This window comes from Rhincodon typus, chromosome 6 (genome assembly GCF_021869965.1).
Source record: "Rhincodon typus isolate 14 chromosome 6, sRhiTyp1.1, whole genome shotgun sequence".
NCBI classification, from domain to species: domain Eukaryota; kingdom Metazoa; phylum Chordata; class Chondrichthyes; order Orectolobiformes; family Rhincodontidae; genus Rhincodon; species Rhincodon typus.
In genome coordinates this window covers 48,891,899-48,903,783 of record NC_063337.1, presented here as the reverse complement: position 1 = coordinate 48,903,783, position 11,885 = coordinate 48,891,899, and the positions used below count along the sequence as shown (strand labels likewise).

Genomic DNA, 11,885 nt, shown 5'->3' with positions numbered 1-11,885 from the left:
GTTTAATTTGGGAATCTTACAGAGCTTTAACCTTGTGCATATTTCCTTTGAGGCAAAAAAAAAGTGTCGTTTATAGCACGCTCTGATTTTTGAGGCTTTTGGAGTGAAAAACATTTCGTACTGAATCGGACTGAGAGATTTTCAAGAATTTCCCATGCAGATTGGTGTGGGAGGAGCACATTGTCGGTGAGTTCCAGCGTTTGGGAGAAAGGGATTTTCCACCCACCCACCCACACACACATACACCAGCAGCAGATTTACAAGCAGGAGAGTCTCCCCCGACCACACACAGCAGCAGTATCATCTCCACCATGAACAACCTCCGAGTGAGGCTGAACTGTGGGAGACTGTTCGCTGCCGTCGGGCTGGTCATCTTCTTCCTAACTTCTTGTACCAATTACTGGCTGCACGCTGTCACCTACCCAAGCCTGAACAACACCGAGCTGGAGCAGGTTAGTGTCACTGCTCCACACGGAGCTCACTCACAGCACGCTGCCCGACTCCCCACAGACCACGGGGAGGGAATTCTCTCTGACTGGCGAGTGTGGTTGCTGCCTCTTTCTGCTCCCTCTTTCAATCCCCCACTTATCCCCTCATGCCCCCCCCCCCTTAATTTACCCGTTGTTTAGTCTTTTCCCCCCTGTCCCCTGTTCGCTCCCTGATAGTCGCAGGGTTTAAAGGGATTGGGTGGGATACTCTTCACATGGTCAGTGTGGACTCAATGGCCTGCTTCCGCACTGTAGGGATTCTGTGATCGTGTCCTCGGCTGAAACCCCAGACTCAGATGCACCTTCATTGCCAAAAGGGAGCAGTCAGCCGGCTTTGAACGTAAATATCTATTTCTAGCAGCCCAGTCTCCATAAATATCCACCCAGATGTTTTACTTCAGAAATAGGAGCTGCAACTTTCGAACGTGGTGGGAGAGGACGGCGTGTCTGTCCACGATTTAAAGATCGATGCATTACGTGCAAGCTTTGGGAAGTTTCCTTTGAGCTTCAGAACCGTTCGCCTGTGGGGTTTGTTTTCTGATTTGCGTGGCTGTGCTCCCGGAGACGTTATGTGTTTGGTTTTCTGGAAGGTACAGCAGGCAAACTGGCCCTCCCCTCTGCTGTCCCAACTTCTTTTATTTGTCCAAAACAAAGTCCTTTGTATATGTACATAGTCACAAACGCTTTCGGTTCTGTACTGTAGCATATCAAGGAAGTAAACCAACGTCGGAGTTTGACTTTATCCAAACAAACCAAAGGCATATCTTATTTGAACCAGATTCTATTTACGAGCATTTGAGGCGCAAGGAGGATCTGATAACCGAATGGACCTCCCATTTAACTTCACGCTTTCCCACTATCAGCAGATCCGTGTGTGTCTGTGTGTGTGTACCCTTTCTCCAAGAGGCAGTTCTCCCAGAATCACCAAGATCATTTGGCAAAGAGATCGCGATTCGACTCCCACAGATGCGTTGGTGACCCAGAGTTGTTTCAGAGAGCAGGATGTCCTAAGAAATAGTACAACCAGGCAATTATTTGCTTTTGTTTTAAAGAAAGCCCTTAACTGTATCGAAATAATGCATTGATCAAACAAAGGGCAAGGGCGCAATAACACATAGTTCTCAGTAAATTCAAAATCAACAGGGATTGCAGGGATTGTCAAACTGCCCTTCCCTCATTGTTAACAATTCCACATGGATAGGAACACCACACGTGTCTAATTGTACGCTTACTTTTATCCACTATAATGTTTATTACTCATTTTTACTTCAAAAATATACTGTATTCATAAAAAATGTATAAGCGCATACAAATGTTCAAAATCTGTTCTTTGCAAAACCAAACTAGACATTGGAATTTTGCCATTTCTCAGAGCTTCCCTTTAATTGCAAAAAACAAAGGCATTTTTGACTTCTGCTGGAAACTGTTTATGTTCATTTGGAAGCACTGGGAGGTTCTGACAACTGAACAGATAACTTTTCTGAAGGGTCCAGACCTAAAACGTCAGCTTTTCTGCTCCTCTGATGCTGCTTCGCCTGCTGTGTTCATCCAGCTCTACACCTTGTTATCTCAGATCCTCGTTATACATCTGATCCGCTGTCAGTGCACAGTCTCATGATCATCTACGACAAGTTCAAACTGGTCTTGGGAGCCAGAATATACTCATTATACTCTGGCAGAAAGACCTCAGATGGTGTTCATTCCCCACTGCTCTTTGTGGGCAGCTGCCCCAGATTTCATTTTGCCCCTCTGCATGTAATCCTGGACCTTGGAATGTGTCAATCTGCAACTGTGTCAAGGTCATCTATTTACATTGAAAGACCAGCAAGTTTTGGGCAGACCAAAGAGTGTTTTTCACCGAATTGGTGGTTCTCCAGGTGCAGTCAATATTTGTCTTGGTGTCCGTCCCAGAGAACAAACTGTAGAGCAGAGTCCTGCATCACGGAGCTGCTTAGGGAAAGCGTTAACTAAAATCACTGCATCTCTCTCTGGACCTTCTTTACAAAGGAGATGTGTGACAGTCTCTATCGTCACCCCTGCAACCCGCTTTGAGGGCAGCGTGTAGTGGCGAGAGAGTCCAGGGGTACATGAAGGGTCTGACGGGCAGTGCCCTTCTTACCACCAGCCTAACTATGTCTTGGTGCTTGTTGGAAAGTTCTGGAAAAGAGGCATTCTGCCAAATAACTTTGACAGTCTGCTCAGGGAACCCCCTGACAGGATCCACCCTCCTCTTTTCCCATGGGGTCTTGAGGACGTTATGTGCTGACCTCTTCCTGACGGACTTGTGTTCAAAGGCGTTTTTCTTTGTAAATTTCTCCATGAAGGACTGGTGATATGGAACTACTTGAAGGGTCCTGCAGCAATGAGGCCAGACCCATCCTTCCCAACAGTGGGGACAGATAGAACCTCAGTATGTAGTGACAAGGGTCTACACACAGCTTGATGCAGCCAAACACAAAGGTAGCTCAGGATGAGGGCGGTGTTGGGTATGTTCTTCGCCCACCCCCCTCCTTATCCAGAGCTTTGTACATGGTGTCCCTTCAGACACAGTCCATCCTTTTCCTCCAGATGAAGTGGAAGATGACTTGGGTGACTGCTAAGGTGCAGGTTTGTGGAATAAGCCAGACCTGTGCCATATACAACAACAACAATGAGTACCTCATACCCGATGGCCAGATTTTTGCCCACAGTGGAGAGGGAGCCCCCATCTGCCCAGTTTCTGACTCACCTTGGCGATATGTTCCTCTCAGGTTTTAGCACACGCCCCAGCTCCTCTGAGTCATAATCCCAGCACCTTCAGGTACTCTGTCCTGATGGCAAAGTTGCTAAAAGATCGGTTGGCCCATTTCCGAAAGAACATGATCTCACTCATGCCTTGATTTTTCTTGGCCGCCAAGGCCAGTTTGAACTTGTCGCAGATGATAATGAGACTGTGCAAAGGCAGTGGATTGGATGCAAGCAGGAAATGGTGATGTGATCCACATACAGGGAGGCTTTGACCTTCAGGCCTCCGTTGCCTGGAATAGTCATCTCTCTCAGCCTTGCATCCTTCCTGAAACTCAGGACTCAGAAAAAGCATCTATGCAACACACAAACAAGGCAGGAGAAAGTGGGCAGCCGTGCCTGATTCCAGATCTGATTGGGAAGCTTTCTGATTCCTACCCATTGGATGAGACTGCGCTAAAGATGTTGGTGTAAAGCAGTTGGATCCAATTACAAATTCCCTCCCCACAGCCCATTCTGGAGAGCACGTCCCATGTGTAGGTGTGTGATATCCTGTCAAAGGCCTTCTCCTAGTCCAGGGCCTTGGTCATCAGCTCATCCAGAGGTAACGGTTGGCCCAGCCTCTCCTGTGGGCAGTCATCTAAGACCTCCATGATAGAGGACAGGAATAATATGTGAGACAGCGCTATCTGTGGGCTTCGTGTCATACAGTCTGAAATAAAGGGATCTGCTGAGATGATGTTACCAAGCCATTTTCTTCCTTCAGGCTGCTGAGCACAAAGCTTTCTTCAAAGATTATATCCTCCGTTCCTTCACTTCTACAAGGAGAAATAAGCTTTCCATATCTAACTTGGAAAGTCACCAAAAAATTTGTAATTTGCAATAAGGTTATCTCTTATTCTTTTAAATTCCAATCAGTACAGGCAAACTACTCCTCATAAGACAATGCTTCCATACTTGGTGAAAGAGACTGCTGAGCCTTCTCTGGATTGCCTCCAATGCCAGTATATCTTCCCTTGGAAAAGGAGCCCAAAACCACTCACTGCGGTCAAACTAGTGCCCTGTATAGTTTTAGCGGAATCTCCTACTTTCATACTTATTTCCCTTTGAAATAAAGGCCAAATTTTCATTATCCTTTCTTGCTGAACTTGAACTTGCTAAAATGACTGCTAGTTTTTTTTGTGATTAATGGATGAAGACTCCCAAATTTCTCTGATCTATAGTTTTCTGATATCTGTCTCCAATTAAATAATAGTCAACTCCTCTTCTTCCTGCCACAGTTCATAACATTTCATATTCCCACATTCCATCTGCCAAGTATTTTGCCCATTCGCTTAATCAGTCTATGTCTCTGCAGAATCTTTGTGTCATCTTAACACTTGCCTTCCCACTGTTTTTGTTTTGGTGTCATACACAAATTTGGTGAGAGTCCATTCACTTTCCTCATCCAAGTCGTTAACTTATATCATAAATAATTATGACAGCAGCACTGCACTTTGTGGCACTTCATTAGTTACGGATTGCCAAGGTAAAAATGCCCCCTTACCCAGCTCTGTAGGGACTCTGGTGGTGCAATGGTAGTGTCCTTACCTCTAAACTAGGAGGCCAAGATTCAAGTCCAACCTACTCCAGAGATGTGCGATAACATCTACGAGCAAGTTGGTTAGGAACGTACCTATCTTAACTCTGTTTTCTATTAGTTTACAAATCTTCTATCCATTTTGATATACTACCTCCAACACAGTGTGCTGTTGTATTAAATGGCCTAATGTGTGGTACTTTACCAAATGCCTTCTGATAATCCAGTTTTATAACATCTGATGCTTCAGCTTTATGTGCCCTGGTGTTACCTTGTCAAATAACTCCAGAAAATTTGTCAGGCATGACTTCTCATTCATGAAGTCATACTGATTGTGTTTGAACACGTTGTGTACTTCTAAGTACTCTGCTATTACATCTTTCATAACAGAGTCTAACATTCTCCCAGTAATAGATGTTAAGTTATTTTGCTTATAGTTACCCATTATTTATCTTCTTCTCATTTTAAATAAAGGTGTTATGTTGGTTGTTTCTGATCCTCTGGGACTTTCCCAGAATCTGTGATTTAGATGAAAATGTAAGTGGTCTGATTAGTAATTTTGCAGACAACATGAAAATTGGTGGAGTTGTGGAAAGTGAGGAACGTTATCAAAGGACACAACAGGTTATAGATCAGTTATGTTATGTGTAAGTTATCACAAGCTACCTGTAATTCAGCTACTTATTAGGACATCTCATAGACAATCAAATACTAACACAATTATTTAAACTTTATTGCATTTAACAACTCAAATAAGACCTGTCAAGTAAGCATGTTTAGCCTCACAACCCATGAGCCGATTAATGTTGGAATTTAAATGACTTCAGACAACAGCTTCTGTCTGTGGATATGTCCAGGGTTTGATGCTTATGCAGTGTTGTTCTCCAGAGATCTGCATTTCCAACTCTGATTCTATTTTCTTGCGTGGTGCTTGACATTTTGAAAGTGCAATTAACTGTTCCATTACAGCTAGAGTTGAAATTGCATTTGACTTCTCCAGTTGTGCAGATGGGATAGGGTCAACCAAAGTTTTATCAGTCTGTTAGCATTCCTTAAATGCTGTTCCTTCAAGTGTTGGAAAGTTGGACGGAGAAATGGCAGATATAGTTTAAACTGGACAATTGTGAAGTGATGCATTTTGGGAAGTCCAGTACAGAAGGAAATTATATAGTAAATGGCAGGACCCTTGGAAGCACTGATATAGAGAGGGATCTTGGGGTCCCAGTGGCAACACAAGTGGATAAGATGGTAAAGAAGGTAGGTAGAAGATGATATGGCACACTTGCGTTTATTGGTTAGGGCAACAAGTGTAAAAGTTGAAAAGTCATGTTGCAGCTGTATAAAACTTTAGTTAGGTCACATTTAGAGTACTGAGCGCAGTTGAGGTCCCCACACTATAGGATGTGGAGGCTTTGGAGAGGGTCCAAAAGAGGTTCACCAGGATGTTGCCTGGTTTGAAGTGTATTAGCTGTAAGGAGAGATTGGAAAAACTTGGATTGTTTTCCCTCGAGTGTCGCAGGCAGAGGCAGAGGCTATATTTTTTATATAGAAATATATAAAATTATGAGAGGGGATAGTGGGAGTCTTTCTCCTCGGGTGGAAATGTCAAATGCTAGTCAGCGTAGGTTTAAAATGACAGGGGAGATGGTAGACGCAGATACTAAAGCAATATTTAAGAGACATTCAGACAGGTACATGAACAGGCAGGGAACAGGGGGATATGGATCACGTACAAGCAGATAGAATTAGTTTAGAATTGCGTTATAGTTGGCGCAGACATGGAGGTCTGAAAGGCCTGTCCTGAGCTGTATGTTTTATGTTCTATGTTCCTGCAAGATTACCACCAGTGCTTCCATTATTCTCTGTGGCTACTTCCTTTAATATCCTAGGATGCAACCTATCAGGTCCAGGGGATTTATTAGTCTTTAGCCCCAATAATTTCCCTCACACTTTTTCTCTAGTGACAGTTATTATATTCATTTCCTCTCCCCCTATTGTCCCTTGATGATTTAAAAATATTGAAATGTTATTCATGTCTTCTCCTGTAAAGATGATGCAAAAGGTTTATTAATTCCTGCTATTTCTAGATTCCGCATTATCAACCGCATTCTCTAAAGGGCCTGTATTCACTTCGGCATTTCTCTTCCTTTTTGTATATTTAACTAATTTCCTGCCGTCCGTATTGATATTATTTACAAGCTTACCCTCAAAGATTATTTTCTCCCTCTTTAATTTTTTTTGGATAATCTTTTGGATAATGGGGAATGTGGGTCCCAGACAGGGTCGGTGGGGGAGGCGGGTCCTGGACTGGGTCAGTGGGGGAGGTGGGTCCCGGACTGGGTCGGTGGGGGAGGTGGGTCCCGGACCGGGTCGGTGGGGGAGGTGGGTCCTGAACCGGGTCGGTGGGGGACGTGGGTCCTAGACCGGGTCAGTGGGGGAGGTGGGTCCCAGACTGGATCAGTGGGGGAGGTGGGTGTCGGACCGTGTCGGTGAGGGAGGTGAGTCCCAGGCCAGAGGCTGTCGCAGGTGAGACCCAGACAAGGCCGGCATGGGAGGTGAGTCCCGGAGGTGAGCCCTGGAACAGATGCTGGTGTTGGAGCAAGTCCTGGTGCTGATTCCTGGAATGGAGACTGTTGCAGGGAGGCGAGGCTTTTGCGTACTGAAGGCTAGATGCTGATACAGTCTTGAGTGAAAAGGTCTGTAATTTGAGTACTTTTTTTCTTTTTTATTCTTATTCTGGACTTTTATCTATTAATCTTTTAATTTTGTACCAAATGCTTAAGTAGCTGTATCTAGGTATCTTGTACCTGAAATGGCGCCATAAGCAGCGACATTGCAAACTTTTCACTGATTCGAGTGCACATGACAATAAAGCCAATTCAGTTCAATTCAATCTATATGAAGGCTAAAGCCACCTATGATTAATGTATTGTCTTCGTTATCATTCAACTTATTCTCTGTCTCACTGTATGGCTACTGTTGAGGGGTCTATAGATTACTCCTCCTAGAGTCTTTGTTCCGTTTTATTAAAACCTACCTCAACTCAAATGACTCTACATCTTCCAAACCAAGATAATTTCTTGCTCTAATACTTGGTCTGTCTCCTATTGATAATGCTACCCCACCACCTTTTCCTTCCTCTTGACCTTTCATATCCTGGAATATTTACTGTATATATAAAACCATATCTCCATAATGGATGCAATATCATACTCGTTAACTGTATTTGTGCCGTTAATTCATTCCTCTTGTTCTGAATACTATACTCATTCAAATAAAGAGCCATTAGTTTTGACTTTTTACTATTTTTCCCCATTTTAACCATATTTACTACTGTTTTTACTAGCCTCATCCCGCCTCCTTGACCTGTCCGTCCTCCCTGGACCGACCTATCTCCTCCCTAACTCCCCACCTACACTCATCTTTACTGGCTCCAACCCGCCTCCTTGACCTGTCTGTGTCCTCTCCACCTATCTTCTCCTTTATCCATCTTCTATCTGCTCCCCACCCCCCACCTTTCTCCCTATTTATTTTAGAATCCCCTTCCCCTCCACCATTTCTGAAGAAGGGTCTAGGCCCGAAACGTCAGCCTTCCTGCTCCTCTGATGCTGCTTGGCCTGCTGTGTTCATCTAGCTCTACACCTTGTTCAGATTCTCCAGCATCGGCAGTTCCTACTATCTCTGCAACTTCTTTTCCCTGTTTGGGTATCATTATCCAAAGAGCTGTCCTGTAATACTGCCAAATTCTCTCGCTTTGTAAGCCTACATTCCATCTCTCCCAAAATCTCTCCCGCCTAATTTAGTTTGAACCTGTCTGCAACCCTAGTTATTTGACCAGGGCACTTGTCCCAGCTTGGTTCAATTAAAGCCTAGCCCACCCTTCTATCCCAGCACTGGTGCCAGTGCCCCACACACTGAAAGCCATTCCACCCACACAAATCTTTCAATCACACATTTAACTTCTCATCTTTATTTACATGTTTGCCTGGGGCTCAGGAAGCAATCTAGAGATTACAATATTGGAGGTTTGGATTCATAATTTAGCTCCTAGCCATTCAAAATGTTTCAGTGAAAGCTCTTTTCCAGTCCTACCAATGTCGTTAGTACCAATGTGGACAGTGACAACTGGATCTCTCTCCTCCACCTCCAAGTTCTCCTCCAGCTCCAAGGGCATGTTCTTAAATGTGGCACTGGGCAGGCATTGTAGCCTTTGGGACTCATGCACATGACTGCAGAGAATAGTATTTATCTCCCTAACTATACTGTACCCCACCACCTCACTTCATTCCTTTTTTCTCTTCTCCTCCACCTGCCCCTGCACCTGAATGGTTTCCCATACCAAGATGCCATGGTCAGTTTGCTCATCCGCTCTTCAGTCCCCACTCTCGTCCACACAGCTTGCAAAAACCTCGAAACTGTGGCCAATTGTATTAGAGGAAGGTGCACATGGATTTGGAACCTGAGACTTCAGGAGCATGCTCTGTCTTAGCATCCCTTGTACATAGTTACATTAATCACAGGACTGTAAAGTGCATCTTTCAACATGGTAGCAAGGGTGATTAGATCCACATAATTGGAGGAAAGTGGCTGTAACAGTCTAAAGTGAAACTCAGTGATAGTACAGTGATATGGGTAAACAGTTCAAGGACAGTTCAGTAAACCAACCCCAAGAGGGGGGATAATGATAAAAAGATCTGCAGCAAAAGTGACCAGTAAGCTTCAAGATCCATCCAGGCACTAAAGCACAGGGAAGGAAAGCCCTTGCAAAATCTGAAAGAAGTATAGCTGATGGCTCACAACAGAGGTAGTAGCAATATGAAGTAACAAAAAAACTAAAAAAAAATCGATCAATCACAGTGAATAAAATATAGAAATTCAAAGGTATTTACAAGAAACAAACATTCAGAAAATCTACCAGTGGCAAGTGTGTAAGGTGACACAGCATGGTTGGTGTCATGAGAAAGCTCTCTTTTCAGGAACCCAAGCCAGGCATTTTGGTGGAGAGACCAGGTCAAGCTGCAATAGCAGAACAGAAAATCATGATGCTACACACTGCTGTAACTGGGCATTGATGGAGGAAGTGAATGGTTTGGATGTGGTGCCAACCAAGCAGGATGTTTTGCCCTTGATGGTGTCGAGCTTCTTGAGTGTTGTTGGAGCTGTACAGTGACGCTGACTGCACCCTTCCCAGACTGCTTCATTGTGTCATCACCCATGTTGATATCACTGATACTGCAAAGACTAGAACTGCTGAAAAAAATCAAACAATGAGGAGCTAATTTAACAGGCAGAACCTCCAAGGTGGTAATCTTATGGTTGTTACCTGAGCAACAGGCAGTGTGGCATGGAGACATGAAGTCAGGAAGTAAATGCATGGCTCAAAGATTGCTGTGGATAGAATGGCTTTCGGGTAATGAGGCTTTTGTAGAAGAAAGAGGTTTCAGTGTGATAGGCTTCAATTGAACTGTTTCCTCGTGAATTGAATAACTAGGGCTGTAGCAAAGGCTTTACGTAAGTGGAAGCGTAGAGAATTCGGGAGAGGAGAAATATAGGCTTAGAAAGCATCTGGAAAAGAATTGAAAAACTACCAATGTTACCCCCTTATTCAAAAAAGCAGGGAAAGAGACAAAAAATAGTTAACTATAGACCAATTGGTTGAACATCTTCCATTGGGAAAATATTAAAGCCTGTGATAAAGAATGTAGAATCCCTACAGTGTTAAACAGGCCATCCGGCCCATCAAGTTCAGACCAACTCTCTGAAGAGTATCTACCCCTTACCCTGTTGCTGTAACCCTGCATTTCCCATGGATGATCCACCTAGCCTGCACATCCCTGAATACTATGGGCAATTTAGCACGACCAATCTACCTAGCCTGCACATCTTTGGACTCAGGGAGGAAACCACAGCACCTGGAGGAAACCCACACAGACAGTGACCTGAGGATGGAGTAAAACCCAGGTCCCTGGTGCTGTGAGGCAGCAGTACTAACTACTGAGCTGCCATGCCATCCATGTAATAGCAGAGCATTTAGAAAACCATCATCAGCTTCATGAAGGGGAAATCATGCCTGAAAAACTTATTAGAATTCTTTGAGGAGGTGACCAGGAGTATGGATCTAATATATTTGGAATTCCAAAACATTCAGAGATTTTATGAAGCAGCTAACAAATGTAGTTTCATAGCTGTCAGACTGAGAAATTGCACAAGGGCTCTGGAGATCAGGTTTCATTGGAATGACAAACAAGCAGTGGAGTTTCATAGCTGTCGTAGGAGGTCTTCACATGCATCTGCAGAGGTCGTGATTTTAAAACAAAAAGATCACTGCCTGAAGCTACAAGTGAAGAGGATGTCCTTTGGTATTTGAACCTAGTGTTTGATTTTAAGACTTCTAAAACTTCTAAATGTTAATACATTTAAAAGGAATCTTGATGGGTATACGAATATGAAGGGTTTAGAGGGATATGGGCCAAATGCTGGCAAATGGGACTAGGTCAGATTGGGATGTCTGGTCAGCGTGGTTGAGTTGGACTGAAGGGTCTGTTTCCATGCTGTATAACACAATGACTTTGTCAAGAGAACACACGTGAAGCTACTTAATAACGTTAGGGCCCATAGTGTTGGCATAGTATATTAGCAAGGATAGAGGATTGGCCAGCTGACAGAAGATACATGGTTGGGTTAAGGGAGGCATTTTCAGAATGGCAACCTGAAACTAGTGGATTGTCACAAAGATCAGTACTGGGGCCACAATAATTTACAATATATATTCATGACTTGGATGAGCTAAATGTAGTGAAGCTAGGTTTGCAGACTACACAAAAATAGGTGATAAGGCAAGTGGTGAGTATGACACAGAGTCTGCAGAGCTATATATAGACAGGTTAAGTGAGTGGGCAAAACTTGGCGGCTGGAATATAATGAGGGGAATTGAGGTTATGCACATAGGCAGGAAGAATAGAGGAGTTGAATATTGTTTAAATAGGAAAGGACCACAGAAAGCTGCAACATAGAGGGATTTGGGAGTAAAGTATGTTAAGTACAAGTTACGTACACTATCTGTAAAATTTACAGATAGTGTAAATCAAACAAGT

The 11,885-nt window shown here is 43.7% G+C and overlaps 1 protein-coding gene across 1 annotated transcript in view; it reads left to right on the top strand.

Moving 5' to 3' along the window:
* Positions 1-256: 256 nt before the first annotated feature.
* LOC109916108 (transmembrane protein 182-like) overlaps positions 257-11,885 on the top strand; it is a 73,852-nt gene continuing 62,223 nt past the window's right edge. The window contains exon 1 of the mRNA XM_020515819.2: positions 257-452. Coding sequence (XP_020371408.2) covers positions 312-452 — 141 coding nt within the window. The 5' untranslated portion in view covers positions 257-311. The remainder of the gene's footprint in view (positions 453-11,885) is intronic.